The sequence below is a fragment of the Ptychodera flava genome, chromosome 13 (genome assembly GCF_041260155.1).
Source record: "Ptychodera flava strain L36383 chromosome 13, AS_Pfla_20210202, whole genome shotgun sequence".
Taxonomy (NCBI): Eukaryota; Metazoa; Hemichordata; class Enteropneusta; family Ptychoderidae; genus Ptychodera; species Ptychodera flava.
Window position 1 is genome coordinate 40,579,923 of NC_091940.1, and position 15,439 is coordinate 40,595,361.

Here is a 15,439-nt window from a genome sequence, read left to right on the forward strand (position 1 = left end):
CATCACCCGGACAAAGATGATATTTTATCTCGGCTCCCGTTGTAATACTTATTCATAATTATTTTGTCATAACGTTAATCAAAGTATTTGATTGCAGAAAAAGAGATTAATATTTCAGCAAAGACAGTAATGCAATATTTTCTTCCATCTGTTAATATTCCAAGAGATCTCAGACTCACAATGTACATATACACATTTTTACAGCACAGCTCCATTCGTAGATACTGGAACCCGTCCGTTCGTCTAGACATACATGCATACATAGAAAAATGTAAGGTCAGACATAAAATTACGAAATTTTTTGTATTTATTATTTATGACGCAATAAGTGACACATCAATTTGGCTTCTTTGAGTGTATGGTATATCAGCCAGCATGTACCAAAACACCAACGCCTAAAATGTACAAACACACTTTCCTTCACAATTATTTGTGCATATTCTAAACAAATAATGTTGAAGTCTTAATTGATATAGTCTTAATTGATATTAAACGTTTATCCTAAAACAGCTAAAACAGGATTATATTGCGTTTAATCAAAACAATTTTTATGTAAACCCAAACTTTGATCACATTACCTTTCATTCATGACAGAAACCAGATTTAAACCTGACGTTTTTCACAGATCTTGTGACTTTACTCACTACGCAAATGATGAAGAATAAATTGAAAAATCTCAAATTTCCACGCGAATAAGCTCGAAAAATGCAACTACGATCAAAATAGATAATTATCCGCAAAAAGTCTAACTTCATTCTTTTCTTTCTTGACACAGCCACCTCCAGAGCTGCTATATCCATCTTTACTATAACCATAATAATTAGCTCCGTCACCGTCACTGGCATACTAGCAACATTAATGCTACCACCACTATCAGTAATACCACCTTGTTAACCACCGTCCCTGCCACTGCAAATCCCATAAGCATCTTCGCCACTGCAACAGTAATCCCATGAGCATCTTCGCCATTATCAACACTATACGCTACCAGCATAGCAGTTTGCGAAACGAGTGAAAATCTTAAATTACACACCATTATCACTATTGGAGTTATTCAAAACGCAATCACAACCACTGCCAACAGCAACAGTACCGTCACCATCGTCACCAACGTCACCACCACCACCACTGGCATCATCATTGGTGGCATCAAGGGTACTGCCATTATCAAATGCACCGTGACTACCACTACCTACAGCAACAGTGCAAACGTCATCACTTATATCATCTGTATTAACATCACCACCACTGTCACCAGCAGCAGCAGCAATGCCACCATTATCATCGTCAATTGTAACATCAACATCACTAAAACCATCAACAATGCCCTTTCCGCCGCTTCCATTAGCACCACTGCCATCATAAGCGATGCCATCATCGCCACTGCCATCTTTAAAAGTACCACCACCACCAGCAGTGCCAATGTCACTACTGATATCATCAGTATTAATATCACTACTACTGTCACCACCAACATTGCAACAATTATTATCGTCAATTCCACCATCACCATAACTGATATCATCAACAGTACTCTTTCCGCCGCTGCCATCATCAACAACACCATAACCGACACTGCCATCTTTAAAAGCATCACCGCCAGTACTACTGCCACCACAAACAGTGCCAACTTCACCACTGACATCATCAGTATTTACATCACCACTGCTGTCATCAACTGCAACAATGCCCCCGCTATCATTGTCAACTGTGTCATCACCATAAACAGTGCCTTTACACGTGCTTTTATCATCACCAGCACCGTCACTATATTCACCGCTGCCGACAACATTGCAAATGCCATCACAATCGACAATGCCAATGCCATCACTACTTTTGTCATCACAAACGGCACCATTGCCGGCATTGTCATCATGAATTATGCCACCGGCACCATTATCACTGAAACCAGCAACAGCTCCACCTCTACAACTATCAGCACCAGTATCTTTATCATCAGCAACAAGATTGCCATTATCACTGTCGTCATGGTTACCACCATCGTCATCATTAACAGTTATCATTTCTCCTTCATCTTCCTTTTCCTAGGAAAGAATAGCACATGTAAAAATTAACACGAATCGGTAACTCAACAGTTATGATATAATACTTGATAACTCGGCGTACTAATTTTATGAACACATAGAGAATGAACAAAATGTGACATTCCAATAGACATTCTAATTGTCAGCTGGTCAGGGTTATTATACATAATGACTGAGTGAAAAAAACTTGGTAAAGGGCTGCAAAATTGATATTTAATTGTCAATAATCTGTACATGCGTCACGTTTGATTGAAATGTTGTACGAATTCAGCTGAATCGTTTGTATCATTTGCCGATTTATTTACTTAGTTGTTTTCATTTCTTTTTTTCCTGTTCTTTCAATATCGAGATTATGTCATTTAATCTCCCTTGTCATCATCTTCGAAAGACCTTGATCGAAGATTTTACCCACCTCAAAATTGTAAGTCCTTAATTTTGCTAACACTTTTCAAATAAACGTGACACTGTTCTCTGCAACGTGCGTAGTAACAGTCAGGGCAAAACGCAAAAACTAATCTGGGAGTTAAATCCATGGAACATACTTCATATTTCTAAAAGTGACGGTGAAAACATACAAACTGATTCGGCAAAAATTGCAGCTTACAAAACCTGAGATTACGATGGCGTGAACATCTATTATGAAGCACTTTCAGCCGAAAACGAACATTGCATAAGACCGAAGGATCAAAGTATACACTTACGTTATCTTTGCTTCCTGAAGTTGTGAGGGCCTTACACTCATTTCGGACAAACGCTTGGTTTTTATCATTGCCAGTGTCTTTAGCAGAACAAAGACTGGCATCTCTGGCTGAGGATATTGTTTTCAAGGACGGGTTGTCTGTTTCTTCTGACTCAGATTTAGAACTCGCTTCGCCAGGAAATACCGATTCCTGGACAAATCCCGGTTGGAAAAGTTTTAGGTAACTGGCAACATCTTCGATGTCATCCTTTGGATTTTCAAAGAAAACAAGTATTAGAATATGAGGCTTGTTGATAAAGCAAAGACCTTCTCTCAACTTTTGCTGATCTGGATTCCACAATAAAATGCCACTACGTTGAAAATATCACATTTACCTCCGGAAGGATCTCTAAGGCTTTTATAACGCTCTTCCTGTCAAACCCACGTGCTACTAGAACTTGTTCTTTGTCAGTTGTAACATTTCCATCTTTATCGAGTCGTCCTGAAGAAGCAACAAAATAGAAAATATTTGGTCAAATATATACATTTAAAAATGTTAGCTATATTTGTGTTTATCGACCGTTTATCATGCATTATATCAGTAAGATAACGTAAAGGAGCCCCAGAAAGGTAGAAAGTCCTCCGAGTTGAATAAAATACACAATTTTTATATGCAATTTTATAGAGGGTTATAGTCAACCGAAAATATCTGTATTGTGTTTTTGATCCTATAAAATTCTGCAAGTTTATATATTTATCAACTACCATCACTTCCAGCGGAATGATGTTGATTTTCTTCGGCTTGTTGAGTTGACGGTATCGAATGATCAGTCGGTATATCAAGCATCTCCTCATTGAGACTAGTCTCGGTTTGTAGTCTCGAATGACGCAGATGCGAAGAAGCCTGAAATGTTAAAATTTCCAAGTTTATCTTTTAATGGAATTATTATTTATTGAATGTGCAGTACTTATCCTTATAAAGCCATTCATTTAGAAAGAGAATAATCTCTAGATACCGAAAAAGTCATATCAATTGACAACACTCCAACAATGTGGTGTTGATGTTGAAGTACACAATTTGACATTGTTGATGGCCTTTCCGCGAAACAGTTGGAGTGATTCTGAAAAGGCTTGTGTCCTTTGCTTTTTGTCGAAATTGGATCCAATAAAGTAAATAATTTAAAGAATGAATACAGATATAATAAGTGAATGAGTGAAAGAATGAATGAGTAAATGATTGGATGAACGATCAAATCAATAAGTCAATAAATGAGATTTTGTATCCCAATTGTACATGTTATCCTTTCCAGCCCTCGAATGTTTTATTCCATAAAGGAAAGTAACCGTAAGTGTAACAGATTTTCTTACATCAGAAAGTGTCCCTCTCAAGTCGTCTTTGCCTTCTTGATGGCATTCCTTCTTGGATGTTTCTTGAACTGTTGGACCTTGTACTTTACGTTTGGTTTCCTCAGCAACGCGTCTTTCTTTGTCTGTGGATATGTCCCTGATATTTTCTCCGGTCTGTGTTTCTGACAGATATGTCGCTATAAGATGCACGTCATCCTATGAATTAATGAAGACGATCAGTTTTATAGATTGTCGCCTAATTATATAATCTCATATTGACGTGCAAAAAATAAAGGATTTCCAATCACATGATTTCATCATATTTATTTTCCTTTTCATGTGAGATAGGTCTTGCCGTGTTCTGCTGATTGAGGCGAGATAATTCATCAGAAAAGTACTGCCATCTTGTTTTTAAAAACAAGACGTAATAATTCGATAACAAAAGATCTGTAAGGTGATTGCAATACATTGTCACAACGTTCACACCTCAGGCGGGTCATCAGGCATAGATAAATAATTCAGAACCCACTTATTATGTCTGAATCAGCTTCGAGAGCAAGGTAGACGGATTGAAATTGCAGCGTTTACTGCCTGAAAGTGTTACACCAATGTAATTGAGTAGATTTGGTTTTCCGAAAAAAAGGAAAACGTTTTGCGATTTGATCATACTAGAACGTAGTTTAACATTAGCAAACTACCTCGGGGAATAGAAACAGCGCTTCGTCAACACTGTTTTCTTCAAAGCCCATGTCTTGTAAGAGTCTTTTCTTGTCAATAACGGTTTCTTTCTCAGATTTCACTTCTGTGAAAAGTTAATTTATCAACAATACGGTATGATATGAAACGATTCTGTACAATACTATAGAATGTAATATATAGCAATTAATTACTTTAAATATTAATAACATTTAAATGATAAAATTGATCGTGTAATAGTATATTATGTCACAATTTCATATACATTTTTAAAATGTATGTTGACATTTTCGATATTTCAGTAAACTATTTACACATGGTGAAATGAGAATCACGTGCCCTACAAATGTTTTACCACAAATCAACTTTAACCTAAGGCCATACGGTGTCTCATATTTTGGTGACAAAGCTGGATTTTCATCGACCAGTCATTGCAAAGAATTACACAACTAAATATTATCTATCTATATGTACAGTAACAGTGTAAAGATAGCGCGAAAACCGATGATCTATTCTCCATATATTGACCCTTATATATTTCATTTGTGTCATTTTCACCTTTATCTTGAACGATATCGCCACTGTTCCTATCTGAAGGTGAGCCACGTGACTGAAATAAAACGTATATTACATTATTTACTCCATTCTCCCCGTTTTAGACATCGATGGCACATGTGCTGATTATCGTTTATCAGTACGGAATCCAACAGGTGAAGTCCAATAAAATAATGGGTTGAAAAATAAGCACAACATGGTAAAATCAATCACAAGACAGAATATACTGTTGGCAATAGTTCTGTAAGTGAAAGATAGAAACTTTGGTTACAGTTACTTAAATCTATCCAAATTATGCCGTTTGATGTGCGTGTACGGCAGTACATCGGCCCGATTTGTCATGTCTAAGGTTTACAAGTTGTCACCAGGCTTTCATCGATTCATATGGGCCATGTTACATTCTACGAAAAAATTGAAAGACAATATGTACCTTAGATTGAACTTAAACGTTTCCCTGAGTCATCTGGTTAATGGCTTATTTTCTTAAACTGAATACTGACCATGCAGAGAAGGGTGTTGTGCACTTAATTTTGGCTAGGATGGGTCAGTGAAATGTGACACATATTTTCTATAAATTTTCTACGATGCGATATGAAGACTTTCAAAGTCGAACTATTTTCTTGGTAGTGATATGTAAATCTGGCAAGAAAGATTGTGCTGAGTGAAATTACAATGACAAAAGGTGAGTCACACATGGGTTAATATTCTTCCATACCAACTGGTTATACATGACAGAAAAAAGCGAAATACTGGAACTAGAGCAAACAAAAAAAATCCACCGGGAGCTAAAAATGAAAGAAAGGGTCTTACAACTGCCAATGCTTCTCCTTGTATTGTATCCAGAACTTCGGCATCCGGATTCGCCACCATGACATTGCTTACATCAACTGATGGTGATGTCTGATGAACTCCCGAACATTCTAGTTGATTATTTGATCCACTTTCAACTGCAGACACAGTAGTGCTGTCTAAGAGTAAATCGTCGCCTGTGCAATGTCCAGATTGGGTCTCTGCCAGGTATGTGGCAATTACATCAACGGGATCCTACGAATAAATTGAGGCAGATAATGTCATTAGCACTGTCCCTTTTGACGATATGTAACTTATTGCACATTTTATACATGATCGTGGTTGAATAAAACCATTTTTATAAATTGAAAGGCAAGACATTAAAATTTTTTCATTTGTGTAATGCTATGAGAAGAGATCAGACAACTATCGGGTGTAATATTTTCTGAAATCTATCATTTCTTCATAATAGTTTTGGATCAAAACACATATGCATACTGATTGCTTGATAAGGCAGCTTACCTCTGGAAAGGTGTCCAGAGCATTACGTATGGCATTCACTTCAAACCCCATATTTCTCAACACCTGTTCCCTGTCAACAGCAGCTTCCTCAGCGCTTGACGTGCTTGATTCTGAATGGATAGTTTACAAGACATTAATCTCTGTGTACGGCACATTAACATCATGGTGTCATTGTGAAATGTTTGTAAAGACTTAAAATTGCAGATTTTGCTACTTATTTTGCTACGTATCTTGATTAAGTTTTGTGAGCACGTTCTCGAATTAAAGAATAAATTATATTTATATATGTGTGTTGTGTATGTGTGTGTTACCAAACGTTATCAGCTGACTTCGTTATAGTCCTACATAAGCTTACTTGTTTGTTAATGATTTCGTCTTGTCTGTAATCCCTATATAGTAGAGGATAGGCGGATGTTCGGCATTTCCAGAGACATTTAACATATTATTCGACATACACCTTTCTACATACAAAAATAACCCTACGGCTTTTTTATACAAATAAACCAGCTGATAAACCAGCTGATAACTTGTCAAAATTCTTCAACCAATGACATATTACTCTGAATCATATATGTATGAGATCATATATTGTGTGTCTCACCTTTTCTTGACATATGCAGACCCTTCGCAGAGTGACATTCGGTTGAGTCTGTACTGTCTGCCACTCCACTGGTGGTGACCCTGCGCTTGTCTGCAAGGGACACAACAAATGCACGTGATAGTGATGCGAAAATTAATTATTAAATGTATTGATATGACAATTGTACAAACTGATGACATTTTTTATGGATTGGGGGATTTCTGTCTTTAAACTTCCGATTGTATTTTCCACTTTAGTCCTGCTTACCTGCACCATTTTCATCACACGTCATATCTTCTTCAGCGTCACCATCTAATGACGTGTAACCTATTTTGCCGTGGTCTCCAATAATAACATTTCCTCCATGAATGTTGTATTGGTGATGTACAATTGAGCCCGAAGAATCAGACCTCGACCGTTTTTCACGTTTACCTGAAACCGTGACAAGTATTTAGTGAGTAAGTAAATACATTATAATCTCCCTGACTTACTTTTCCATATACTAAACTCACCTCTCCCATCCGGATTTTTTTTCATGTGGGATTCCACGGTCTCCACGTATTTAGTGAGTAAGCAAATGTATTATAATCTGCCTTACTTACTTTTACTTATGCTGTTAAAACTCACCTTTCCCATCCGGATTTTCTTTCATGTGGAATTCCACGGTCTCCACGTTGTCCAGAGTGTCTATGGGAAAATACATGTAAAGAAATTATAGCTACAGTTAATCAAATCGTATAGTTTTGATACACAAATGCCTTTATCCCATTACATCATGCCATGGCATTAATTCCAGGCCTCTAAACCCAGACAGCTATTCCCTCCCGCAAATCTCGCAAGCGCAAAGAAACCTAATTATTTGGCAAACGTTAGCAATGGCTAGGGAATTTTTCTTCGTTCACCAAAAGTTTGTCAAAGAAGGCATTAACCAGGAGATTTTTTAAAGAAAATGAAAGTGCACAATTTATACTATTCAAAAACAGGATATATCACAACATGCATCGGGGATACTTACCAATCACTGCCCCAGCAACATCCTTTACAGCTTCTTTCGCTTCTTTGAAAAGAGACGATACTCCTTTCCTGCAAGAAAAGAAAACAAAATCAGAAAAGTATTCGATTACTCCTCCTATCATTGAGGAAGCGATAATGCGAAAGTTATAACTCAACCTTCCCCTCATTATCAAACCAGAGTTGGTCCTACTTAAGCTGAATGCTTTCATCCCCGTCGAAACACGAATTATAAATTCTTCAATACATCACCAGCGGTTATATTACTTTTCACATTGTCTTGAAAAACTTTAAATACATTTACTCATGTGTGTGGTGTTGATACAGAATATTTAACCTTTTCTGTTGGTTTTCATCAAAGCAGTCAATTGTTATTTTGGCTTACATTTACTATTTATCAATAATATCGATATCGAATGAGCTATGGTAGCAGTCAACATTTTCACGATGTAGTAGAAGTTCATCTCTCTCTGCTGTTTGTGGGCGATGTACTTTTTCAGATTCTATTGTTGGATTACGGCGCAAAATAAATGGGCTATATCGTTATTGTATGACCTAGCATTGATATTAGACCTGAATTAACACTGTACTATAATATGTTTTCATATACGCTATGATGGTCTGTTAACTTGAATTGCTACCTTAACTTTAACAGGGAAAGTTTTCCTGTAGACTATGAACCATGTATGTGATTATTCATGTCTGTAAGCCTAAGGAAAATAACTGCCAACGAGTAGCCGTAACTGTAACATTTACTGCAACTTCTCGTTCTACTCCCCGAAGCATGTTGAAATACCAACTATTTAGCTTGTCAACACAGAGTCAATATATGTAAACTGAACTATTACTATTTGCATCTGAATTCTAATCCGGACCAGAATTCACTTTTTAAATTTAACAATGCAGAATATACACAAGACATGCAGAAGCTGACTAGACTAGCTGTGTATCTTAAACACTGTATCCCAAAATGCTTGGGCAATAGCAAAATAAACTGTGCTTGACATTAAAAGCTTTTGGAAGGATGTAGAATCTGGTCTCTATTAGTAAGCAGAGTTATAGAAATATTTAGCTTGACCCGCAATTGGAAGAGGATGTCCTATAATGCAACTACTTACAGTAGGTCTTTAGTCATTGTCAACAAAGATTCATCATCTTCAACACTTTTTGCAGACGAAACGCAATCGCCTTCGTTTGATGTACCGCTAGTGTCCGCTGCGTTATCCTCGGGACTAGTTGTGGTATTGGAGGTGTTACCATCTCCTGTTAATTTTTCTTCGGAATCTTCAGTCAAGACCAATTCATTGTATTTCCACAAGAGATAAATGACGTCAATCCTGTGTATGTTTTGAATGGCGCTGTAAAGTTTCCCCAACGTTGCATTGTCACCAGCTTGGTACATGTCCAGCAGCATTTGGGTGCGTTCATTTGCATCATGGTCACTTATCATGGCTATCACTTCATTGTCAAATCCAAGCTTCTTGGCCAGTACTTTCCAATTCACTTCAAATAGATCACTTTCACTGTTTAAGACGACAGAAACAGCTTCTACGCACTTATCACTCAGCCTGATCTCTTGCAACTTACGTTCCAAGTTTGAAGGATTTTTCAAACTCCGTAGAAAGTGAATAACTTCGGCTTCTGAATATCGACATCGACGTCTGGACCTGCCGAATTCAATAAGTTTGCCCTCAGCTTCCAGTTGGTCAATTTGTCGGAGGGCTGAATGGACTGACTGCCACGTCGGAAACAACACCAGATGTGCATACATTTCTAAAACTATTTTCGTAGGACTCAGACCGTTCGACTGGAAAATTTTGTCTATTGTTTCGATGCCCGATTCATCAAATCCAAGGTAAAACGCGAACATTCGCCAGTTTAAACCAGAATTGTGCTCCATATCCAAATGACTGGCAAGTTCGGTGATACAATTTTCCTGCAAAGGGTAATCTCTCAAATCTACAAAAGCAAATGAAAGAGAAATAGGAGGCTTATATATATATATATATATATATATATATATATATATATATATATATATATATATATATATATATATATATATCACAAATTACTTCAAGCAAAGTATACATACATACATACATACATACACACACACACACACACATACATACATACATACATACATACATACATACATACATACATACACACACACACACACACACACACACATACATACATACATACATACATACATACATACATACATACATACATACATACATACATACATACATACATACATACATACATGGGTGTTCTCTCGGGAAATTACAGAGAGTGCTTGATGTCAAAGCGAGTCTTATAAACATTAATAAATTACTTCAAGTACATGAGAAAACAAATTGTCCTCTTTTATCTACTGTGCAACCATATGTCAAAGTATATGAATGTTTATGTAACTTTTATCGGAGAAGAACAAATTTTATCTAAAGTGAATTAAAGTGCATAGATGTTGGAATCTTAGTTCCCTGAATGATAAACGGAATATCTTTGGGAAATATTGTACAACGATTTTTGTATCATAAATGATTCTCACTTACCCCATTTATCGAGTAATTGCGGTGCCTTGTCATGTCTGGATTCACTTGCTGAATCTGTGACCAGGATGATTTCATAGTATATCCATATGTAAATGACATCAATTCTACCGATTTCTCGCAGCGCGTTATAAAGTTTGCCCAAAGTCGCATCATTATTAGCTTGGTATAGATCGCATACTGCTTGTGTTCTATTTCTCTCGTTACGGATTATTTGAATGACGTCATCATCGAATCCCAGAGCCCTAGCCAAGCCTTTCCAATCCCGGCCTAAAATATGCGGTCTGTTTAACTTTGCTGATACTGCTTTTACGCATTCACCACTCAAATTGTCAGTTTTTAATGCACGATCTAAATTGAGTGGATTTTTCCACTTGTTTGTGAATTGAACAATTTCATCCTGTGAGTAACTACTGTATCTCTCGCTGCTGCTATGTTGTATCAGGATTGCTTCAGCTTCGGTCTGATCCATCGTTCTCACAGCAACGTGAAAATCTCGCCAGGTTGGCCAAGGCACTGCATTCTCATATAGCTCTAAAACACACTTTGTGGGACTAAGGCCACCAAGTGACAGCTGCCTGATCTCATCAGTGAGCGATTCTGGAAATCCCAGATAAGTGGCAAACGTTTGCCAGTTTAACCCCGAACTGTCTTCTTTATCTAAAATTGCAGAAAGCTGATCAACACACTGTTCTGGTAACGGGTTGTCTCTTAAGTCTGAAAGGCAAAGACGACACGGAAATGACAGCCGATAAAAAGTCTGACAGTGAGGGGAGTTGCGTGAATAATACTTCGGGTTTAAAGTTCACGAGAGTCGTTGTTAACTTTGCTACGAAATATATAGGTGATAGCAACGAGTGAGAATGTTCATTAACATCTTTATTGCTACTACGAGAAGACTTGTAATGATAAATATCGTTAGTTTTTGACAAGTGTGAAAGAATGGTATATTTTCAATTTAGTTTCACTTTAGGCAATGGTTCATAGTTTTTATGTGTTCATACATTCCGCCATTTTGTTTTCGGTAACCTGCAACATGATCGTTTTTTTGTAGTGACCATGCATACGTTTGCAGTCCAATGCAGCCCTTGTTGTAGGAGGTATTCTTTTGGCTTTCGACTCATGCGTGAAAAGAAGATGACAAAGTGCATTCTGTCTATGACATCACACAACCATCTACTTATGTTTAACCGCAGGCTTCGCTGGTGCATTGTAACGCGTTTTCTACTGAAAGGAACAAAAATAGTCTTACCCCATTCACCTAGCAAGTCGTCTATTGCTGAAGCCATCATTCGAAAGTCGAACGTAACTGTGTTTTAGCTGTTTTTAGTTTCAAAGATAAATATTTGGTGACGGAACAAACGATCTGATATAAAAATGTACATGAAGAACAGACGTCTTTGTCTTTTTCTTTTTGCAAACTGCTCAGGTATACAGAGAACGTCTAGCCGTCTTGGTGTTGGTTGAAGGCAACTTGTTGCGTTAATACTCCTCCAAGTGCATTCACACTGCAGAAGTTAGCATGTGACGTACATTCAACGAAATCAAAATCCAAACTTAGCCATACATTTTCAACTCTGAGACGTAAAGCATAACAAAATGGGCGGTCTATTTTTAACATAAAGAAATTCAAGTATTGTACTCTCTGTGGGTTACACCGAATATGTGCGCAGTCGCATGAACTTTGTGAACTTCGGTAGACAAAGCCGCGATGAGGCCGTACAAGTAAACGCTTGAGTGACCTCCCCATACCAGTCATTCAACTTACAATAAAATATATGTCCATGTAAATTCATTAATAAATACCATACAACCTCTGCTAATTTAACCAAAACAAATAATGTTAAATCATTGATAGTATAGACAACAGAATTCGCATATCTCAAGTTAGTACTATCTATACATTTGAATTTAATCGAGTGTGTAGTTATAGATTTATTGGCATACACTGTATTTAGTTTTACCGTTACTATACAGGTAGTTGGTATTTATAATGGCCCTGTAATACCTTTACGATTTAAGCTTACGTATGAAAAGTTTGGCGAATACCCTGCGCGCACATCGAATAATGGGATAAGTTTTGTATAAAGGTAAAAGCACGCTGAAGCAGGCTGGTATACGTCGTAGTACGGCGAGGTCGTCAAAACTTTTGTGCATGCACAAAACTTTTGACGTCTGCCAGAGTAAGCTTATGGCTCATACGTCCCGCACGCGCGGGCCATAAGTTGTAGGTAGCTTATGCTCTCGTTGACACACGTTCACACACGTTACTTGCAAGTTACTCAAAAGCTGGACAATCATCTTGACGCATTTCGACTAGCGTAACCAAAACGTATATTTAACCTATGAATACGTTATGAATACGCCCAAATTGAAAAATGCATCGTTAGTTCAGCAAACCAGAATTTTAGAGAAATTTTGATACGTACACCAGTCCTAAGTTTAAAGGAACAAAATGCTATTCCTGTGTAAAATAAGTGTAGAAACATTTTTGATTGAATGTCATTGACGTAATGCCAATATTACCGATGTAGAATATTCATTTTAGTGAAAGTTTTAATTCAGAGACACCGCTAGTCCGATATTTTTGAAAAACTGACATTTGTTCACTTTGTTTAAATAATGATGAAATTAGTAAGAGCATGCTTTTGAGGTAATTTTCTTTTTTTTTGTAAAAAAAATCTTCCATAGTCCGCCTGATTGCTTTGAAAACTTCTATTACTCAGGGTTGGCCTTAGTCCAAGTAATTTAAGTTATTACGAAATCAGAAAGACTATATTTCAGGGAGGTGTCAAAGGATGATTTTTGTCAGCCACCGCTTTTCCAATAGCTTTGAAATTGGTATACTGTGTACTTGAGTGCGACTGAAATCAGTGTAAGAAAGTGAGCATGACATTTCGCACGATAGCACATAGAGGCAAATTTCTGTTCAATTTGGTCATAAATGTTTGTTCTTATGAACAGGCAGCCTTACAATGTGGTGAACACGGCCCAAGAAGCGATACGAATGAACTAATAAGCAAATTCAATTTCATTCATTTTTGTCGATTTTATGATTAGGTAAACAGGTCCTTGTGACAATCAAAATAGTTTTTTAACTAACATAATTTGTGAGATCATTCGAGGCAATTTTTACCCTCATGGAAAGTGTACACATATCACACATCCCAGATGATCTGGAATAACGTTCTGATGATGTTGTTAAAACATTAGGCTTCTCAAGTGCTACTTAGACAGCTTAGATATTCTTGTTAAAATATGCAATTCTGTATCTTTCACATTCCATGGATATCTTTCTCATTTTGATCAAAAAACATGCAGTGCCCCATTTCACTCCCTGTATCACCTAAAGGAGCCTTTGCTAACAACACCTATGAGCTTCAGGGCGGTCGGGATAAAAAAGGGCAAGATGGCTACAACGTTCATCATTCGAGACGCTTCCGGCGGAACACTTAGGGACAGAGTTCCAGAAAATCCAGCTGTTTTAGTTTGTTTCGAACAAAAACCGTTAGGGCTGCATTCATAAAACACCTCTGGAAGGGGGGGGGGGGGTTAAAATTCAAATGCCCCTAACAAACTCACAATGCATTCAAGTCCCCAACGGACTTGCCATAATTTTGAAGTTCCAAAGGAACTAAAGGAAGGCAAAATGTCGCCGACATAGTGATTCGTCCAAAAATATCAAATCATAATACATGGGTATATATTTGGCAAACTATTTTTCATACAAAAGCAAGCTATATCTCTACATTTATAGGTGTTTGATAATTCATGTAAATGTACTTTGCTTGAAGTGGCAGGTAAAAAGTGCAAGTGTGTACAAAAATTTGATTTCATCGATAACGTTGATTTACTATACATGGTAGTCTATGAGAAATATGACATTAAAACAAACTCAATAACCCAAATCATTCGAGGTTATAAAATTACCAGGTCGCATTAACACAAACGTGACAATAGAGTTAGCGTACTGAATCACTTTTCAAAGTCAGGAATGCTGTCACGTATCATTTGCGTAACAGATATGTTGTATTTGGAAACTATGTCTCCATATCTACCGTAAAACTTTTTAAACGCTCTTGCAAAGCTTACTTTCCGAGAAGCCCTGCCTCGCCAACTTTATCGACAATGATGCATGTCTTTCTCGAAAGTCGTTATATGAGCTGCAAGCTCAAGTATCTCAGGATCTGTGAAACATACACGCCATAAACTGTAGTAGATAAAATATTGCTGGATAAGTACGGATAATTTGAAAAGCACAATCATCTCACTTGTTATGATAATAATTTAATAATAATGGGTTCTCATAGAGCGCAAATATCCACAAGTACTTGGGCTCAAGGCACTTTATAATTATTATTACCCCTGGTCATGGACCTAATTTGCAACATCTCACATATGCAGCCAATCAGCGCAGCAGAGCTAAGCGCACACATTACAACCGCAGTCCTATACACAGGTACAGGAGAAGCAGTGAGAAATAAAGTGTCTTGCCCAAGGACACAACATCATAGCTATGGCAGGACTCGAACTCACCACAGTCCCTCGTGAGCTATTCAGCTCTGGGACTATTCGCTCCATAGACGTGTGTACATTCTCGCTTATGTACACACGTCTATGGGGCGAATAGTCCCAGAGCTGAATAGCTCAC

General features: G+C 37.3%; 1 protein-coding gene across 1 annotated transcript; it reads right to left on the bottom strand.

The window, feature by feature from the left end:
• Nucleotides 1-289: 289 nt before the first annotated feature.
• On the bottom strand, nt 290-12,409 carry LOC139148457 (uncharacterized). The gene is made up of 16 exons (XM_070719918.1): nt 12,041-12,409; nt 10,792-11,505; nt 9,343-10,183; nt 8,229-8,296; nt 7,841-7,900; nt 7,481-7,645; nt 7,235-7,324; nt 6,634-6,743; nt 6,133-6,366; nt 5,326-5,377; nt 4,770-4,873; nt 4,093-4,287; nt 3,490-3,628; nt 3,120-3,226; nt 2,747-2,992; nt 290-2,045 (listed from the first exon to the last, which is right to left on the bottom strand). The coding sequence occupies exons 1-16, from the start codon at nt 12,078-12,080 to the stop codon at nt 1,026-1,028; spliced, it is 4,185 nt and encodes a 1,394-aa protein (XP_070576019.1). The 5' UTR covers nt 12,081-12,409; the 3' UTR covers nt 290-1,025.
• Nucleotides 12,410-15,439: the final 3,030 nt, after the last annotated feature.

Bases quoted from the DNA above. Each gene is read 5' to 3' on its own strand.
- LOC139148457 (XM_070719918.1), bottom strand. From the start codon at position 12,080: ATGATGGCTTCAGCAATAGACGACTTGCTAGGTGAATGGG. The intron at 6,744-7,234 runs GTGAGACACACA...CTATCCATTCAG, and splicing joins TCTGCATATGTCAAGAAAAG to AATCAAGCACGTCAAGCGCT. The intron at 4,288-4,769 runs GTAGTTTGCTAA...ATTAATTCATAG, and splicing joins CGCTGTTTCTATTCCCCGAG to GATGACGTGCATCTTATAGC.